This window comes from Branchiostoma belcheri, unplaced genomic scaffold (genome assembly GCF_001625305.1).
Source record: "Branchiostoma belcheri isolate BF01 breed outbred unplaced genomic scaffold, Haploidv18h27 scaffold21, whole genome shotgun sequence".
NCBI lineage: Eukaryota > Metazoa > Chordata > Leptocardii > Amphioxiformes > Branchiostomatidae > Branchiostoma > Branchiostoma belcheri.
The window spans coordinates 2149064-2170229 of NW_017803602.1; the positions used below are offsets into that span (position 1 = coordinate 2149064).

The 21166-nt window shown below is 39.8% G+C and overlaps 4 protein-coding genes and 1 non-coding gene across 8 annotated transcripts in view; 3 read left to right on the forward strand and 2 right to left on the reverse strand.

Moving 5' to 3' along the window:
- Nucleotides 1-680, reverse strand: part of LOC109469869 (probable peptidyl-tRNA hydrolase 2) — a 7917-nt gene extending 7237 nt beyond the window's left edge. Inside the window, exon 1 of the mRNA XM_019768629.1 lies at nt 568-680. The gene's annotated coding sequence lies outside the window, so the exon portion shown is untranslated. The remainder of the gene's footprint in view (nt 1-567) is intronic.
- A 47-nt stretch (nt 681-727) lies between these two features.
- Nucleotides 728-798, forward strand: Trnag-gcc. The gene has a single exon. It is a non-coding gene; the product is annotated as a tRNA-Gly (tRNA).
- Nucleotides 799-2521: 1723 nt separating this feature from the next.
- Nucleotides 2522-4682, forward strand: LOC109469785. The gene is made up of 4 exons (XM_019768436.1): nt 2522-2642; nt 3093-3236; nt 3682-3795; nt 4338-4682. The coding sequence occupies exons 1-4, from the start codon at nt 2597-2599 to the stop codon at nt 4547-4549; spliced, it is 516 nt and encodes a 171-aa protein (XP_019623995.1). The 5' UTR covers nt 2522-2596; the 3' UTR covers nt 4550-4682.
- Nucleotides 4683-4867: 185 nt separating this feature from the next.
- On the reverse strand, nt 4868-18686 carry LOC109469783 (survival motor neuron protein 1-like). 3 transcript variants are annotated; one of them, XM_019768432.1, is made up of 9 exons: nt 18587-18686; nt 17970-18044; nt 16136-16396; nt 14426-14529; nt 14165-14270; nt 13632-13790; nt 8801-8908; nt 6090-6206; nt 4868-5744 (listed from the first exon to the last, which is right to left on the reverse strand). In XM_019768432.1, exons 1-9 carry the CDS (start codon nt 18623-18625, stop codon nt 5643-5645), a joined length of 1071 nt encoding a protein of 356 aa, XP_019623991.1. In that variant the 5' UTR covers nt 18626-18686; the 3' UTR covers nt 4868-5642. The 3 variants fall into 3 exon arrangements, with proteins under 3 accessions (XP_019623991.1, XP_019623992.1, XP_019623990.1); XM_019768433.1 differs by having other exon boundaries at nt 6090-6203; nt 8801-8911; XM_019768431.1 differs by having other exon boundaries at nt 8801-8911.
- A 64-nt stretch (nt 18687-18750) lies between these two features.
- Nucleotides 18751-21166, forward strand: part of LOC109469782 (SURP and G-patch domain-containing protein 1-like) — a 61774-nt gene continuing 59358 nt past the window's right edge. The window contains exon 1 of one of the 2 annotated variants that reach the window (XM_019768429.1): nt 18751-19020. The gene's annotated coding sequence lies outside the window, so the exon portion shown is untranslated. The remainder of the gene's footprint in view (nt 19021-21166) is intronic. The other variant, XM_019768428.1, reaches the window with a different exon arrangement.

Below are 21166 nucleotides of genomic sequence, written 5' to 3' on the forward strand. Positions count from 1 at the left end.
CACTCACTCACTCACTCACTCACTCACTCACTCACTCACTCACTCACTCACTCACTCACTCACTAATAACCGACACACAGACTATTGGAGACACATTTGAGACATACCAAGTTATCATATGCGTGCACACACAGACAGACAGGCACACACACACACACAGAGAAAGACAGACATGCACACAAACACGCGCACACAAACACACACTGAATCTGATAGACACAAAACACACAAACGTCCACGCCCACAAATAACAATCACACACACACACACGTGCATAAACACACGTACGCGCCCACAAAAAAGTCCATACCTTACAGATAAGCTCTAACGTTATATTTTACATCCAAGCATCAGCACAGAAAATGTTTGAGCGCCTAAACCATGACTTAACAGTAGCAGGAGAACATAAGTTCATAAAATAAACGTTATTGCCACTTGCCCCCCTCCCACATAATTTGCACCATCCCAGCACTCGGTGATCGTGACTGGATGCAACCTGACCCAACCTTGAAGACTGGCATATTACATTCAAGGCAGAAAATAAGTAGGAATTTAGTTTACACAAACCTGTGGAAGGATTGTTGACCTATTTCTTGCCACAGAAATGTTTATTTTCTTCGAGTTTGTTAGCTAAAGCCCACATCAACTGGTGCCAACACAAGACGCCATCTTGTTTCCAAAGTAAATCTCCGTTTATAACCTTATATGGTTACCTAGCAGGCATGACGCATCGGTGGTTCAGTGGTAGAATTCTCGCCTGCCACGCGGGAGGCCCGGGTTCGATTCCCGGCCGATGCAAATTTTGTTTTTACGACTTGTTGAATTGCTACTTACTATTATAGCTTTTATCACTAGTATATCAGCCTAACAGAAATACATGTAGTTACGATACGTTAGTCATACATATATGTTTTATCATCATTTGGTATAAAAGGCCATGATTGAAGGAAGAACATGAGCAGATCGGGGCGTCTGGAGAGAGGTTTAGAGAGAGAGACACACACACAGAAAGACAGACAGAAAGAGAGAGATTAGACTTAGTACTCTCCAAGCAGAGGTTTGGGTTTTGGGGGTATTTTTAGCGTGTTTTTAGGCTTTTTTATCGGGGTTTCTCTTTTGCACTGATTTTTTTTCCCTCCAAACCCAAGGTGGGAAAAAAATTCAGTGCAAAAGAGAAACCCCGATAAAAAGGCCTAAAAACACGCTAAAAATACCCCCAAAACCCTAACCTCTGCTTGGAGAGTATAGACTTAGTACCACGGGCAAGCCGGCCGGCCGATATGATAATGCTGGGGTCGTCACGTGGAACTCTAGTGGACCATGATTCTCTGTCCTAGGTGCTGATTTATCTCTCTGGTACGCCTTAGGGGCGGAGGCATTTGTGTAGGTACTAACGTTAGTACTACGATCGCTTTGAAAGAATTTCAAAAATTGTACGAATGCGTTCCCTGGGGAATTGGTTTTGGTGTAGCCTTTGGCTGCGTGGTTTTTGGTCGAAACAAGTAAGGACTTTTTTTGTATGTAAAAGGTGCCATTTTAGGCACTGAGGATTAGCCCTTCTCAACTGATATCCCTTCTCAACTCTTCCCCACCTCCCATTCGTAGCCCTCCTCAACTCTTCCCCACCCCCACTCGTAGCCCTCCTCAACTCTTCCCCACCCCCATTTGTAGCCCTCCTCAACTCTTCCTCCCCCCCAGTCGTAGACCTCCTCATACCCCATGGACAATTGGCAGTTAGTGGTGAAATAAATTTCGTCTTCCACTGCATTTGAGGAGCAATATTTACATATACTCTGTGACACAGGTAGTTTCATATATCGCCCTTTTTCGATTTCTAAGGGCCACTAAGATTTTAATTTTACTAATAGCAGAGCGCTGCTCCACGTCACAGTAAATATTTTTCTAAACACTGTTCAGTTCAGTTTTGATAATTTCATTCAATCCGTCGCCATGGTGATGATTTCTATTGCCTTCCTTGTTGTTATATTTGGCTGTTATGCTGATTGTGTTTCTCTGTCCTTGGTGCTGAATGCTTCGTTTGAATATTCCTTGTTTATGTTGCTATGTTTTATATTCTGATATGATTTGGATACTAGTATGTGGGTTTTGTTAATGGCTGTGGGGATATATTTTGGAGGTGTGGTTGACTTTGTATGTACGGTTGTCGATTATTTCATACTTGATACTTTATCAGGATATCCATTTGTGTACGGCTGTCGGTTATGTAAATTGTGTTTGGTCTGTTAGTCTTTATCTATTGTATCTTTTCGTAAACTACATCAACTATCAATTCCATTGTTAACGCTGCCGGTACTAACAGTATCATTAGTAACATTACCTTCACCAACCTTCATGTCTATGATCATTGAGAAAGAGAAAAATAAATAAAAAGAGAAAAAGATTACATCATGAATGGTTTTAATTTATCTTATCCGAGCTGTGTTACCAAACTGTAGAACGTACCATTAACTCTTACAACAAACTATGAAAACAAAACGTCATTTGTTTCATTACCCAGCGTTTCAGGATAAACTGCAGATAGTCACTACACCGTAACCTGCTGTGACATTTGGGTGCCAAAGTTAAAGTCAGCGGCATGAACACCCATATTCTCTTCATCATTTCTCTTCTTTCCAAACAAGGTAAGACAGATGAGAAATAGATTTTTAATTATAGCCAGATGATGTTATTGCTAGTTATATAACGTAATATAATTAGCGGGTATACGCCATATAGCCATATGCAAGAAAAAATATCACCACAAGTTTAGTAAGAATTCGTTTGGTCGCATTTGTCGGGTCCATTCTCCCATATGTTCTCCCAGAGAAAACACGTTTGGTATCCCTTTAAGCTAATTCTGACTGGTCGATCAGAAAGAAGAAAGGACAATTCCATTGATCAGGAATGACAAAATTAAACATGGAGAAAAGATGACTGTGGACTAGTGACCTTGACATTTTAAACTGTATATCAACAATCTTATTGATGATCTTAACATTTCAGTTAAACTTTATCGTCTTGATGTGATTCTGTGTGATGTTACGTTACAAATACTCTAAGCTGGTGCTGTATTTCCTGTCCCGCCCTACCAGTGGCCGCTATAGACTGTTCCCAGTGCATGTTCCCGGACGATCAGGACCCTGATGACGTCACATGTATCACCGACCCTCCATCGGCCACCGCCTGCCCGGCCAACACCACGCGGTGTGAGGCCGCCGTCAGCGCCACCATGAGGGGTCAGGAGAACATTCATTCATTCATTGCCTGGTTCATTCATTCTTACAAAACTACGAAAACCACGCTCCCCTTTCACATCACTCGGTTCCAGTGCGGAAAGTGGCTTCAGCAATGGGGTTCCAGAGCTAAATTGCCGCCAGCACTAGGCTTCCAGTGCTGAGAGTGCCTCAGCACTAGAAAACCTGCGGTCAACACTGGAAACCGAGAGTTGAAAACGAGTGCTGGTGAATCTTCTGTTCTGGAAACGGAGTAAATGCAGTCTCCCAGCGGCCCGGCCCTTTTCAGTGCTGACGCCGTTTCGGCTACTAAAATGGAACACCAGTGCGGAAGGCGTGGCTTTCGTAGACTTGCTCCATTCTTTCAGTAACCCACACGTAACTACTTCAACCATACAAAACAGCAAGACCTAAACCCACATTACTAAACTTGCCCTTTCCTGAACAGGTGACGCCCTTCCCATCGTTCTGAGTTTCCAGCGCAGGTGCAGTGACGTCCAGGGTAACCAGGGGTGTGCACAGGCGCAGGATACACAGGAGTGCCAGACGACTTGCGGCACGGGTCAGTTTTCTTTTCTGTTCAGTAACTGGGTAAAATGCCTTCATGTCTTTCTCGCCATTCTTTTGCAATTCTCTTTAGGCCACAGCGAGTAAATTTCATGCATGACATCACCCGCAGACTCCAAATCTAATGCGATAGGGCGACAAAAGGCAGACAAAAAAAAAAAGATTTCTATATTTTCAAATTTTGAGATCATAAACCTTATTAAACAAGATTTTTTTGATTCACCTGCAACATCATATATAAAGGCATGAAATACAACACTGTAACAAAGTAAAAGACAAAACATTAAATCAGAGCCTTGTCTTGTTTCCTTTCTTCGCATTTGTCATCCAAGTTCCGGCATGGCAACACTACAACTGCCAACAGACATATTTTTGGCATGTTGTCCACTGTCAAAAGGCAACAAAATTTCTTGTTTTTTTTCCCCAAAATCAGATGAACATCAATGTGCGCTCTGATGTCATCCATAAAAATTACTTGCTGTGGCCTTATCTACGTTTGCAAGTGTTTGATACCAATAAGTGTTTTCCCCCCTCCAGACGGCTGCCTGCCAGACGACCCTACTGTCGCCATCAGAGATGACACCTGCAGCGGCACGGCTCAGGGCGGGGGTGGAGGTGGCAACCAGAACAGCCCGGCAGCCGGGAACGGCACGCAAACAGGAAGTAACGGCGGTGTCATTCCAGGAAGCAGCATGATCACCATGGCTACCATCACCATGGTTATTGTGGGGTCAACATCGACAACTTAAACGCCTTCTATTTATCACTGGCGTTGCTCCATCTGTAGCAAATGGACCTTGTCTTGTATCAATGCAAATGTAGGAAGTAGGGGTTATGCAGATTCTTGCAAAGGGATGGAGAAATGCTTTGGCAGTAGATTCAGAGGATCTTTATAAGTTGAGATTAAATTTGATAAATAAAGTTGTATTATGAACTGTATGTCACAATGTGTTGGAAATAACTCACTGCACAACTGTTTCTTTTTACCTTACAAGGCATGCTGATTCCCATGTAATGAACATCAGTGAGTTGTCAATACAAATATTAGCATGTCAATTGGCTACCGATTTGATCTTAGCGACTTTCAGTTTTATTAAAACTGTTGGAAAGTATAGTTATTACAAATATAGAGTTTCATGATTGGCTCTTTTCCTATAGTTAGTAGCTACACAATCAGTTGATTATGGCACATGTACCCCTTTTCATCTGATTTAAAACTAAATGACATCTAACTTGAAATAGTTGAGAATAGTTGAGATGAAAGACCATACAAGGTGTAATACTGACAATTGAAAGCTTTCTTTGAAAGTGTCCCTTTGCAACAACTATGGAGACAAAGACAAACCATACTGAGAATGTTTGGTTTATATAATATCCCTTTTTAGAACAGTACTGCTTGAGAATCCCATGTCCATTCTTACAAACTGACATGCCCATCTAGTTGTATGAAATTCACCATCGACATGGGTTCTACATTTCTGCTGTGCATCATGGTGGCACCAAACCTTACAGTCACATTGGAATGGGTTCTGTGCAAGTAAATATCAAACATTATTACAACAGTACTGACTGGGGTTGTACAATGGGTACGTCCAATTTTTGTGTGGGAAATTACAGTTCAAAATTTTCTTCATCAGGATGACTACTAACACAGATAAACTTTCAAGACAGAGTAACATTGGTTAACTGTACAAACATAACATAGTTTGTGCAAACAAAACAAAAATCACAATGTCTGTCACAAAGGCTCTGCACTTCCATTCCTGTCTGCTAGGAGGCATGACTAGTCCTATGATTACAGCCCTACCACATGTACGTTCTAGCCTGTCAGTTCATGTAGGACTATTCCCACCCCCATCTCCCTGCACTGTTGGAGTGTTGAGAGCCTGGCGATTGACTACCTAATCTACTTGGTCTTCCTCCTGTCTTGGCATCTTTCAAACCCTGTCAAACAAACAAAAACATCAATAAGAACTTCACAAAATGTATGTCAGTAGACAAAACTTTTCTTATATTAATGACAAAATTTGTATATTTATGTATCCTACATGTATTATCCCTACATGTATCATCTGTAGAGAAGTATGTGCATAACAGTCCGGTAAAAAAGACTACAGTCATCCAGTTGCAATGTATCTACATAATGATCCACAGATTATTTAATAAAATGCCAAATGCATGCAAAACATGTCAACTTTATACGAGGTACACACATAGCGAGTACCTATTTGTATCAGTCTACATTTTGCAATGATGGCATACACAAGTAGGTGTATTGTGGTTACTGACCTGGTAATACCCAGTATGGTAGCCACTCATGTACCAGGCCATTAGCATACAGGCTAGTGAGTCATCATCTTCTAAACCATCTGTAACAGCCGGGGGTGGAGGCAGGGGTGGCATCTTCTGAAACACAGGGAAGTACATGTATGGAATACCCTGACTGATGTGATGATGTGACGCATACCACTAAAAATTCCTCTGTGCATAAACTGATAAAGCACAGCAAAACAATATACATTTGTATCTCTTTCTTGTATTTGTGGGGCTTTTGAGGAATACCAATGGCTAATAACAAATTAAGATTCCTTAAGTTTTCCAGAGGGCAAAGGTTCAAGCCCTGCTGCTAGGGTATTAATAAAATTATTAATCTTTTCAGCTAGGGAGACAGAGGCCCAGTGTATGGGGGGAGGTTCAGGCATCAGCCTTTGCTTATCATGAAGAGAGGGGGTGACCCGGTGTTCTTGACTGAAAATGTAAGCTGTAGCAAAGTCACATTGTACTACCATTAGCTACTTTAAGATAAGCATCATGCTTCACCAAGAGGGCCCACAAAGATATTTCTTATGTCCCACTTTCAGGGGCAGAGACACTAGCAATTGAAGTATAAATGAAAAAAACTAAAGGTACAGGAAAAGAAAGAACCCTTTCATCCATCACATGTAGAGACATTGCTTTAAGCGATCTTCAATTCACTATGACAAACATAATACAAAGTCATTTCCCTTACTGAGAGCACTATTATAGTATGATACTGCGAACATTTTATGAAGTTCCCATATAAGTTAAATAAGATAGAAAGGTACTATCACTGGAGTCATTGGAAGCTATCTGGAGTGGTATAAATCTTACTTCATAGCATTGCATTTCAAATGGGATAGCCAATAGTCTGGACTTCTGCAGGCTGGATAGCATTCACACAGAAAATAATGATCTTGTTCCTCACAGAAATGGGTGAGATAGGTCCATCACTTCATATCAAATGCAAACTTTGGAAGTTGATATAAAAGACTGTCTAAAGTTTGAATTTCATATACTGGTAGGTTCCTTTTTAGGCATGGACATCTTCATGGTGATGTATAACAGAACTGCAGGCTCCTGATCAACTGCTGGTAGCAGGGAGAATTAGTGTTACTTACATGTACACACACAGAAAAAGGGTTAAGCCATGATAAATAGGACCAATGATGCACGCCATCACTTCTGTACAGAGGCAGGCGAGACAGCTGATTGGGTCTAATTGTACTGTCTCCTGCTGCACACATCACATGACCCCCGCTGCTGACCTGTGCACAGGTTCACAGGAACATCTGCAGAGCTGTCCTTCTACATACATTAATCAGCACTGAAAATTACATGATCCTGATTGCTCAGTCTGATGGATGATGTAGGGTCAACGACACTCAGACTGGGTGTAATGCAAGGTACTTACAGTCTATATTAAGCAATTCAATAAATTGTGACAGTTTTGAGATCAGTTACAACTCACAGAAATTGTACTAAAACTGCACATAAATGGACATTCATTGATGCAACAAGAAGAAAAGTAACTTTCATAAGGTCAAAGACATAATGTACATTATACAATGGCTCCTTGGAACATTTTCAGTCACCTATTTTCAGTGGCCTATAATCTAATCTTTGTTTTGTTGATACCTGGACTAAGATACACACTGCTTATAATTGTTATGTATCTGTGAGCTCTTTGTAACATGAAGAAGATACATGTATATTTGAATATTAGCGGGTAAAGAATTGTGTTTTGTTTGGTCTTTCCCTCCTGTCATCTACTTGGTTTTCGATATGGTAATATGTCCCCAAAACATATCATCCTTCTAGGCAAAGCTAATTAGAAAACAAGGCACATGAGGACTATCACAGAGGAGCGCATGGTAAGGATTCTCTAATTTAAAGCACTGCCCAATTACTGAAACTTGCTGACCCTTTTATTCCACCTTCGTGAAGTAGATCATCTAAAAGAACAGCTCTTAACAGGTTTCTGTTGCAACACTAATTGGACTGGGTACCAGCAGACAAAGTAACAACTAAGGGGCATGCTACAGGTCAGTGGGTATAATTCACATTCAGCAACACATGATAGCAACTCAAAGATAGGAAGAGAATGAGGCTGCCTGATGTGATTTACAATGTAGCTGTTGTGAAGACACAGAATATAATATGGAGCGAACTGGATTTGTTAAAAAAAACTGCAATGCTCTTCACGGGTCATAACGTCATTAGTTACAATAAATACCAAGACTTTGAAGATTTCATACTTCTGTGAGATATTTAGAGCTTTTGTAAATTTCTATTTATGCAAACAACTTCCACATTTACATAATGTTGCATGGTGATGTACACCTTTAACCAACCTACGCATGTATATCCCACAAGTATATACTAGTAATTCCCATCATTTACCTCAAAGAATTTAAATATTTTTACATCAGTCATGCAAGCTAGGCCCTTGTTTGCATCTGTTACCTTTTTTATGTTCCACCTTAAATTACATGTTAAATGGTATTGACAGAGGTCCTATTAAGAAAACATTAGAATTATAGGATTTCGTGTTCCCAAGACCTACTCACCTACAAAATATCAATCCAGGTGCCTTCACAACTCTAATTTTACCAGCCACTAGTACATGTACTTCAAGCCCTCAGCTGTACAACATCCAAGTGACAATAGTACCTGTCAGGTCAAACATGGGGCATACTGACCTGTAGTGGAGGAGGTGGTAGTGGTGATTCCTGTCTGCCTGGCCGTGGGGGCCACATGGGGAACCCTGGCATGTTCCCCGCCCAGGGGAATGGTGGGGGTGGGGGAATTTGCTGAGGAAGAGAATAGACATTGTGGATACAGTTAAAACTGTAATGTAACATAAAGAAATTGGACATTGCCCAAATTTTTGACAGTGCATTGTTCATCAAGGGATGAATCATATCAAACATAAATCTATTGGTTCTGTGGATTTATAAAATGTGCTAATGTTTGAAAGTTACAGTTTTAATGGCTCTCTTCTACCAATATATATACTTAAATCAGAGTAACAATAAATCTTGTCTGTACAAAATGTACAAAGTTTGAAGAACAGTTACTTGATCACTTCAAATTATGCAGTCAGATCTGTATAATTGTATTGTAAATCAGATGCCTTGAAATTTTGTCCTTAATCTGATGACATTCCAATATGGAACGGACCTGCTGACAGGACAATAATTTTATAATTTGATTAGTCTCATAGGATATGCAGCCAGACAACTGCCGATAGATTTCATCAATAATGCTCAGTCACAGTCAGCACCAATCTATCACAATGTGGACATTATGGGACTCAATGGGGCTTTGTCGGACTTGGGAGTGTAGTCAGGAAGTCTGGTACAAGTTTGATGGACTTCCCACAGTCATGCGACTCTCTCTATCTGATGAATCATGCAGTCACATCTATTGAGCAGCAGAAAGTTTGATGACAATCAGTTAAGTCTATAGACTGAGTCATGTGGCTGAGAACAACCTTGAACTAAGAAAAGTCTGGAAGAACTTGAGAGCACCAGAGTTCAGTCATCTATTTCTGTTTAAAGTCTAAGAGAACAATGTTCGGTAATATAAGAGTTGAATTTATGTACACCATTAGCACTGTTTTCTTGTCTGGAGGGGGGCAATTCTGCCATATATTTACATTACCTGCAAGAAACTTGAAGATTATACCTGATTCCTCATGCCTACTTTCTGCTTTGTGAGCATTCCTTTTAAAGGCACATTGATCTGTGCATGGTAGTTGGGTTGGATACAATCAATCTTCATGCAAACTTAAGAACCACATGTGAGCAGGTAGTGCTACAGATACTGTACATTCATTCAAGTCTACAGCACTTAAATTTTGTGGTACAATAAAATTGAATAGTTTTAAACAATTGCTGTCAGACCCTTATACATTCTCATTGTGATGTGTTTACTTTGCATGAATGGTCACTGCAAATATTGTGAACTTGTACTTCACTGTGAAAATTTCTAAATTTAAAGTTTTTCTGTGCAGTATACCATTCATTCAATGTTTACAGATTTTTTCAACTGGCAAACTCGACTTCCAATTAAATATTTGCAATTAAGTAAGTTCAAGATCTCTGTGACAATTACCTAGTACCTATATCACATTGTCACAGTATTCCATTGTTTTATCATACATGTAGTATTACACAAGGCATCAAATTGTCAGTCCAATTTTTGTTAGATGATTGCAAACACATTCAGATGGAAATTAAACTTTGAAAATTTACAATTTGAAAATGACTCATGATGCAAAAATATCATTAATTTAAAATCACAGGTTTCACCACTGTGAGCCAGAATCTTCTACATAATTCAATCATAAATGATAAAGAATGGGGGTTGGGTGGGTGATTGTAGCCTGGGTGCCATCCTAATCAGTTTACTGGGGCTCCCATACTCACACCCTTACAAACAAGTTCAAGGTCAAAATACCACTCAGGTGATGGCAATTGGTTTAGTGTGGTAGAGGGCATGATTCAGTACCCATTGCTTGTATTGATTTTGTACCCCTAGCTGCCCATCCCTTTTATAGATAACGACCACAGTGCCATTTTCCCAAGCAATTGTTTAACAATCCCACCCCTGCTGGCAGGAAAAAGTGCTTCCAAGCGTATCCTCCTCCTGCTGCCTGCTTTCCAACCTCGGTTAACTTCTCATCAATAAAGCCCGCAGAGCCGGCTATATTTTCACAGCAGGTTTTAAATTGCAATCTCGCCCCAACATCTATTTCCTGTGAGAGACCTGCTAACGAAGAATGGCTAAATTTCTTGGAAAAATGCCATCATCTCCAGTTGATACATGTAGTCTTGGACTACTTTTCTGAAATATACTACATGTACCTTGCATGACAAATTGCAAGTTATTCATATCTTTTCTCCAATCATAAAATTCAATATTTTTCTGCAAGCTGCCTTTTGGAGCCTGCAAGTTTTTTAGACTAACTTCCATTCACTGTAATGTATTATTAAGCTGTTCCTATTATAAAGTAAACAAAAATGTTCACATACGATACACAGTTATCTAAGCAATGAATCTTCTGGCAATAACAATATCCTTTACTAGGAAACAAATCAATAAATATGGTTTATATACACGTAGCAAAGTCAGCAGAAAAGAAAGTGCTCTGTTGGATAATGGCTGCCCTGGCTTGAGTTAGAGTGTGTATTTTCAGAGTGCCCCTAGACTTTTTTCACACCCCAACCATGTTCAATGATGTTTGATCACAGAAAGTTCATGTTTCCCCTGTAAATGCGTGCAGTATTATACTTTTTTCCATGTAATATAACTGCTGCGACTAAGCTATTGGAAATTACAGGCATGTGTGTGAATACTACTTTCCTATGGGCAACCTTGCACTGTAACCCAACAGAGTATCATATGTCAATATTTCCAATCTTATATTTGTCAGTATCTCTTTAAAAAGATGGAAACCTTTACAACAAACTATTCTACTGCGATGATGATGTCCATCCAGAATCAGAGAAAGGACACCATTCAGGTACCAAAGAAAGACACAATGTTAATATACATTCAGGCTGCAATAACTGTGGTCTGTAGCCTTATTGATCTCCCAAGTTTAAGAGACTGTTAGAGTAGCATTGACGTCATTAGCTGTGTGTAAGATGGCAAAAGTGCCTTGCATTCTGTGGCTAACAAAACATTAAGCTTGAACACAATGAAGCAGAATGACAGATCACACAATTATTCATGTGCAGCAATAGCCTTGCCAATATTGATTCGGCACAGTCTCCTGTATTCTCCCTACATTCACATTAGCTTTCTTGATGAAGATTCGACTGCCCACTAGATGCATCCTCCAGAGGGTCAAAAGAATTATAGTTAATCGAAAGGCTTGATTGTGAATTATGGTCAGTTGTTTGAGATAATGTTTTCCTTTGTCAGTTGTTTTGACACTGATGGTTGAGTGGATGGGCTACGAGTAGTGGAAACTTATGGTCATGGGTTTGATTCCTGGTATCCTTGGTTAGACAATGTATTCCATTACAAGTTACCAAACCTAGAATATGCTGAAATTATATTATTATTAAAGACAAAGATGAACTGAAAAGTTACATGTACAGAACCAAGATGCCAGACAGCATGTACAGCTATAGTGTATGAACAAATATTACAAGGGGTCTTGGTGCTAGTGTCACCAAACTTAAAACAAACCTACAGTGGGTGTCTCTAGAACAGAAGAAAAATCTCAAGACCCATCTGCTACATTCATCAGACCTATGCATTAGTTATAAGGGTCATACCCCTAACCTGTAACATGTATAACAGTGAGAAGATAAGAGCTCACTAATGTTCATCTAAACTGCAACTGAGACTAATGGTATTAATATTTGATAGATGCAAGTCATCCATAACATCAAGTAAAAAAAAAGCCATGTTGTCTTGCCCTCAATCGAAAAGTAGAAAGCCTGGCAGCCCAGCCTGGACATGCTTCATGGAAGATTGGCTTTCCTCCAGGGGATTAAACCAGGCTAGATCAGACCAGGTGAGGTAGAGCTGGTTGATCATTTTTCATAATACAAGTCTATGGGATCCATCTGTGCATAACTATGTACAGTAGATGATATACATGTATGTATGGGAAAAACACATTTGATATGTGTACTAATTTTTTTGCATTTTATCATGCAGCCAGCTTTCTTTCATGCAGACTACCTTGTATGTAATTAAAGATTTGGTTAATTTAGTAACTGTCAAACATAAACTCATTACATTGTGTATGTGAGTGCTGGACCTGCTACAAAATTGTGTTCTGGTATACGAATTACAGTAACTGTTTTATACTACATGTAAGTTGTCATGTTAATAGTAAGCTATTTTAGCTAAAGGTTGAAGTGGTTTCAGCATGGTTACCTCCCCATGGATAGCCTAGGAATTCCCAATGTTGGTCTGAGCCACAGACAACGGGCAAATCATGAGACTGGACAAACTGGCTCAGCATCCTCTCAGGCACAGAGGACATTACAACAGCAAGAGAGCTCAGGGAGGTTTCAAGAAATTGAAGAAAAACTGATTGCAGCACATTTCACATACCTGCAAACACAGAACCTGGCCAATGCAAAAGTACCAGGTTGGTTTGAATGAAGATTGATTAGATTCAAGATTCAAGATTCAAGATGGATTTATTGGTTCTTCGCAGTTAAAAAACAACTGAATTGTAGACCAATTTACAAAGCATTGGTATATTAAAAACTACAGGTTTTCAATCAATATAGACGTACGATTACCAAACCAATAAAAATACATGTTCCATACATTATAAATTTCCCGGACAACATTTGATACAGAAACAGTGTGCTACATATTAGAAAAACAACAGTCAGGGGTTCAGTCCATGGTTATTGAGGAGCTGGACCATAAACGGTATGGGCGAGTTCTTGTATCTATTCGTTCTTGCTCTCGGACAGTCTAGCATCTCGCTGTTTCTAGTACTACGGCCAGTTGACTTACTGACTAATTGATTGATTGGTTAATAGTACTGACCTGTGAGCCATGACCCTGTCCTGAGGGGGGTGGGGGGAAGTGAGGCTGGTGCCCTCCATACTTCTTGTGATAATCCCTCCACCATGATTCATACTGGGATGGGCCACCGCCTGCTTCTGAGTTTTTATACTGTCTCCATTTCCTAGACTCTGAACTATCCTAGAAATCAAGAAAAATCTCATTCAGCTGTCTTGTATAGTTATTGGTCTTCTACACTGCCAGTCTATATATCAAAAATAAAATAGCATTTCAAATCAAGTACTCAGGTCACAAGGCAGGGTCAATCTAGAGTGAACCTCATCTGTGTGAGGGCTGTGTTTTTGTGTCTGTCGGCCAACATTGCAAATTGGTGGCAGCATCAGCAACTCTGCTCAGAGCTCCAAACCCAAGGATGACCCCATACCATAATTATAACTTGTTGGCAGCCACTCCATGGAGCATGGCAAGTCTACAGGGCAGTTACATATAGTTAACTTGTACACCATATCCAAACAAGATATTCATATATTATAACTCCCTGTTGAAGACCTTACCTCTACAGCTGTATTTCCGTTGTAAATCTGTACAAATTCTCCCTCCTGGTCCAGGGAGGACAGGTCCTTCAGGTTCTGTTCCTCCTCATTACCATAGTCTGTATATCTGAGAGATAGAGGACACATTATATGTGTTGCATTTATTATAATACTGAAGGATAAAGACCTTTGATTATTTGTCAGTACTTGCTACATGTGATTTTCTATATATAGCAGAATCAATTCTTCTGTAAAATGGCTTGAATGATGAAAGTTGCAAACCTCACAAGGCACGTTCTTCTCTGTGGGTTGATGGAGAGGATCTCAGCCGGGTACCACAGCTGGTCTTCAGAGTACATGGCAATGCACTGGTCTCCTGGCTTCCACTGGAACATACATGCAGAACAGACTTGTGATACTCAGAACTTTACCAATTTGCTGCAATGGTGCCACATACACACATATACACATGCTGGGACATGCAGCTGTGTAGTGGCATTGCACAGGGCATTATATGGGCAGTGCAGGCTAGGGTAGCAAACAACATCAAATTCATTACGATGCATGATAATGTGTAGGTGACATTGTGTACAGTATCTGGTCTGTCCTATTGTCATGGTAATGTTGCACTACCCATCATGCCCCATATCTCCCAGCATGCAATGAGGTCTTTGATAAAGTCTATGCCTAAAGAACTGTATACTAGTAATACAAGCCCTAGCAGCATCACTTCAAAGTTTGATGGTATTTCCTCCCAAGGCTTCATTGTTACATACAATCTACAATGTATGTCCTCCCTATACTGAAGATCTATAGCCAGGATAGTGCTGTATTACTCTCCTCAAGGCAACCCTCCCACTCATCTGTATTATTTCATCCCCCCTACAGGACAGGATCAAGCAAGCAAAGCCTTGATAAATAGAGTTGGTCTTGTACTCCAGAGAAGCCATACACTGCAGGTCATACTGCTATTAGATGTTATACAATGTTGTTACATTAACCAGGAATATTTACACTAATGTCAGTGACAAGTCATTCAATCTTATGACCTGTTGACATGACCATTCCTGTACAGTTACTGGCAGTAACTACAGAGGGTGGCGCACAGATGATGCTATTTAGACTGCAAAGCAGTACAAATTTCAATGCCTACTGGTAAATTTCTTTTTTCATTCTTTGTATTGAAGTGACAATATATATAAGGTACTCCATCCCTATACATAAACCTGTCAAAAACTTGTCTCAACAATACAATTTCTCTCTCCCAGCTGCAGGTAATTACCATTACTGTAGCACTAAAAGCATGGCCACTGACAATACTGCCCAATTATAGAAAGAGCCCTTCACTTTTGATTACTTTCATGTTTGACAGAACCTTTTGGGAGAAATGAACGAGTTTATGAGTTAAAATAATGGTGAAAAGCCTTGAATGAAATTTCCCACAGGCATAACAAAGAGTAAGTCTCTACAGTTGCTTGTCTGTTTTAATTCTTTTAACCATGATCATTTACAAACTTGTAGGTGTGTACATTGAGGATAGCAAATTCTTTCTATTTTCAAACTTGCACTAGTACCTTAAGACTGGGTACTCTAAGACTGCCAGTTTAAGAAGAAAAAAAATGATGAAGAGCTCTGCTAATGCAACAACAGTAACCCCAGGGATATGAATTTTTCAGACTATCACGTCTTGATAACACCACGTACCTGGAGGAATTATGTGCATATTAATCTGTTGATGTTTTATGTTGTACAGTCATGGTGGCAACTGGTAATGCCACCATTAATTTTGCAACATACTACAATGTAGTACATTGTTATAATTATCATCAATGTTGCTTTATGCTGTACATGTCATCTCAGCTGATATAAAACATACTGTAAAATCACATGGCACTTGACTTTTGTAGTAACATAATCAATCAATTTCAAGGCTGTAACAGAGCAAATGCTTGCGGGACTGGTGAGTTGAGAGGTGCACAAAAATGTACATACCCTATGAATTCCTTTGGATTTTCCCTTCTTTTTTGTCTTTTTCTTCACCGTGGACGAACTTGAGACTTCAGCTTCTACTGCAGCTTTACAATCTGTTTTGTCATTTGTCACAGTGTTTTTGTCATTGTCTCCTTCCTCTTTGTTGCCCATATCTTCCTTCTTGTCATCAGTTTCTTCCGTTTTGTCATCTGTTTCATTTGTGATGCTGTCGCCTTCTTTTTCCTTTGAGTCATCTATCTCTACATCATTGTCCAGAGCTATCTGTGGAAATACAATCAAAACATAATAATATCATTTATAGTTCAAAATGGTATCTTGAACAATGTCTGCTATCATACTTTAAGTGGCACTAAAAAACCTAGTTGGTAGAGATGATAGATGTTGAACACACACCACTACCTGTATAAATGGAATTAGCCTCCTATTATAGTGGCTCCTGTGTGGCTCAATTGCTATATAATATATAGAAATGGAACTCTTATGCACTGTCCTTATGCACTGAAAGATATAGGAAGGATTTGACAATTACATGTATTTCCATACTTAGTTCCGAACGATCCCCTCATGCAGTCATGGTAGTACATTATTTTATTACTTTATTTGTAGTGCTAGGTCAGAGGATGCGCTATGACATATCAGAAGGTGAACCGTTTCATCTAGGGTCATTATACCTAAGGTTGTGAGTGCAAACCTATTCCCTCAATAAAACTTGGGAAATAAAACTTGGGAAATATTTGGGCACCCTTTCACCTTCGCAGATCCCATTATTAAATGGATCATCTTACTTCTATTAATAAATATGCCCATAAAGACTGTAAAGACTATTCATAAGCCCTGGGCTGAACCCAAGGAATATGTCGCTTATGAACATATAGATACTAGTGCTGTGTACCTAAACCAATGTAAATTTACAGAAGCCGACACTTGACGATGCCCAATGGCAATGTTTTCTTAATTTTGCAACTTGCAAATTTTCAACTATTGATGATTTCAAGTGGTTTAGAACAAAAAGGGGAATGTGACATGATTTTTTTCAGCAAACCGATACACAGCATTAACAGATACTAAGGTTTATATGTATGACAAGCATGTTTCCATATCTTTGGAAGTGACCATTCCAGAATATTATAAAAAGTGGAGCATTGATGTGTATTTGAAGCAAAAAAATTATCACTATACCTATCAAACTACACTATTAAATTCATACAAGTACTAATATCCACAGAACATTTAACATTTTATTGAGACGTCAATGCAGCTCTGTCCTTTGTGCTGATTGGATCATCCCTTTGAGTCTTTGGTGCTGATTGGACGATAATGTTCCTGTCCTTGGTGCTGATAGGATCATCCCATTTAGTCTTTAGTGCTGATTGGACGATCATGCTCCTGTCCTTGGTGCTGATAGGATCATCCCATTTAGTCTTTAGTGCTGATTGGACGATCATGTTCCTGTCCTTGGTGCTGATTGGACAGTTTCTGTCCTGGGTGCTGACTGGACAATACCATTTCTGCCCTTGCTACTTCTTGGACTACTTAGTGACTATCCAGTAAAACTAATATACATGAACACGACCATTGATTTGTGGATGATACATCTCAAAGTGCAGTCGTGTCACTAACTGACCGTAAACTGGTCCTGCACGTAAACTGGTAACCTTGCGTTACATGTATGTCAAAGCCTGGTATCCATTTTATTCAAGGTAGAAGTCTCTCTTCTGATTGCATCCCTGCAACTAGTATGGCACCTGCTAATAAAGTGATCAGACAAGCTGCCTGGGGCTAGAATAAGATGGGTTCTAGAATAGATGTGTGTAAAAGAGATCAGACCACTAACCTTCATTGCTTGAACAGCCCTGTCATATGCCTGTATCAAGGCACTGTCATCCCAAATGTCCGAATCATTTCCATCCTGAAAAACAGTCAAGAAGTTAGGAGAATAAGTAAATTAAATACTGCAAGTTGACGGTATTTGAGTATCACACCAAACTGAAAATGGCAAGGTCACAGTTGAAGCAACGGTTGTAATACAATAGCTGCTCGGCTGCCTGGTAGCAAACTGTTGCAGAATTAGACTCAGTGTAATATGATACAGCTCGGCTACATGTAGCCAGGGGATTTCAGAATTTTCATTTCATTTATTCTTTTGCATTACCCTTTCATAATGTCTAACATTAAAAAGCAGGTATTTTATAAGCAAAGGACCTTGACGTGTTAACTCTAAATTTTGACAGGTTTCAATCTGCGTTGATGTGTACTGTAAAAACCCACGTGTGAGACGGGTGTTTGTGAGCGCCCCCCTCCCACCTTGACCTTTTCAGCAGTTTTTATGCAGTGTTCCAGAGCAGTGCGTGAGCTAAATAGGTTAATGTCATAATTCTAACCCTATGTCACACCAATATACCGCGATTAAGGTTACCTCGACAGAGTAGAAAATATTTAAACACAAAATACCTGCTCTCGACTGAACACAACATCACCATCCGACGCCATCTTTGTTTTCGTGCAGTCGTACTTTTTCTATCACAGCTCTTCATTGGTCAGGGTCTGGCAACTTTGACCAATCGCATTTGTCATAACAAAAAAGATATCAATAGTACGATTATTGATTAATCGATAATTTACAATCGTATATGAATAATTGAAGAATAAGAATTGTACACTGTGTTTAGTATTCACCCCGCTTGCTTTTGTCGGTTTGAAAATTGACCCAGCAAAGTTTACCCACAGTCCAGCTGACGAGGTATCATCATGGCGGTCGAGTGATCGTGTTCTTCGTCTCTTGTGCGGAATTCTGGCGAAACTTTAGCTATTTACTGAAGAGTTTGGATCGAACGAGGGTGTCGCTTGTCGCCTGTTCATAATAACAACACAGGGCGCCATTTCAGGTACGTCTTTTTATCGAACTGACGCTGTTGATTCACCACGACGCGATTTGTTACGAATGGTCGGAAATGTTTTGTGCTGCTGTTCGGCTTCTAGATCTGTGCTATGCAGCTATTTTCCTAGGTTATGTCCTGGTCTATCTATGCACTCAAGTTGTTAGATAATTCTTAAGAATTTATTGTCATTCTTTATAAGATAACCTGCCTACGAAGGTGAAGTTTCTTCGACTGAAGGAATAATGGTATTTGGAAATATTGTGTGAGGAGGGGGAGGGGGGCAGGAAGAGGGCCAGACCTAGTACGCTCTACCAGAGTTCTTCATCTGTTGCGTTTCGTGTTTTACACGCACATGTACAGATATTGTGGCCACTGGATTCAGCATAAGCATGTCCTAAGGGTTTCTAGACGATTCGCACCATGTATGTACTTTCGCCCCAACTACTTATTTACTACGGCACTTCGCCCCATGCATGTTTAGTAAGGTGACCAACAATATGTTTTATACAGGTTACCACACATGTATCCTACTCCTGAATAATCCTTTAGATGCTTTCAAAGCCTTGTTTCCAAAGCCTAACTTTATTTTGACTAGTATCTCTTCTGTGTTCGGGCAAGTATTTGATGCTGATGAACACTTGGGGTACGTGGTGGCCCAACATGCGACCAGGCCCGCCACCGAATCCCGGACAGACAGTGCTGTTTGTGAAAACACTAGATTATGGCAAGATTTATTAAGAAATTTAATAGAATAAAAAAGAATGTTCACAAAGACGAAGTAGATTTGTAGGTGTTTCTTAGCAGTCTAATAAGTAATATTACCGTATAATTATGTGCGTTACAGAAAGCAGGCGCACTCAGATTCAGCGGCTGTTCTGGTCGCATATCAGCCGCCGTGCACCTGGACTGTTTATTGGGGATTTGGCAGTAAACACAGAAGAGAAAGTCAAAATATAGTCACAAGGCTTAAGTAGCATCTAAAGAAATGATTTACGCGTATATCACCTGTATAAAAAATAGCTCCGGCTACCCTAAGTCATAGTAAATAGTTGGGGCAAAAATGACATTGGGCAAATCGTCCCGAAGCCTGTCATAAGCACACAAACTGTTGGATTCAATACAGAATAAGGACGAACCATTATTGATAACTCAGACCAACCTCCTGCTGGTTACTAGTAGTAGTCAGACGAACACCGAAGATAAGGATTTAGACATGTAGACTAGGGCTGCGTACCTAAACGTAACATCAGGTACAGGTACAGGTACCGGTACAGAGGTTTAGGTACAGGTCCGGACCTGTACCTGTACCTGAACAATTTGACACATTAACACGTGTTCTTCACTTTTTCAATCATGACACAGAAACAATAATAAAGTGTTGACAACTTGTCAGTATCTTCCAATCACAACCCTGGATCAGCCACACTCTCGCGATGTCTCGTGAGACTGAGGATCTCAAATCAATCGACGGTGTTTACGTCTTTTCCAGTGCTAATTTTTCGTCTTTGTGGTAGGATTTACCTATCTTTAGTCATATACATGGTGTAAACTAGCTATTTCGGTATATACTCGTTACTTCATGATCCGGTATTTTGGACCTGTACCGAAACGATTTTTACGGTATTGGACCGGTACAGTGTACCGGTCCGCAGCCCTAATGTAGACACTCAGTTACAATGAAAACGTTCAAACTAATGCTTGTGATCTGGGTCTTTAAAGATTACCAGTTATCATACATTTTGTATATTTAATTCAAACAATCAAAGAACTTTGTCTGACAGATTGTGCCAATTGTCATGGTCACAGCAGTTCGGACCATCGAAATGTTACTAACAGTAACAATATTAAATTTAAAGGTTTTAAATAAAGTGTCATCTAGACATTCCAGTGGCACTATTTCAGCAGTCCTCTATTTGCTGTTTCATATTTAACTTTCAAAGTTTGTCTGGAGTATATAGGTGTTAGAAGGGGAGTGTTTATGCTTTTATAGTAAAGTTTTTGTTTTATTTCTCAGCTGTAGATGTAGGCAAGCACCCTAGTCCAGCAATTGACCTAATTATAAATGTCCAAATTGGTCAGACTAGCATGGGAATTGGTAGTCTCCGGCTTGCCAATATTCCAGCACATAAGTAAATTGTTTATCTCCGGGAAA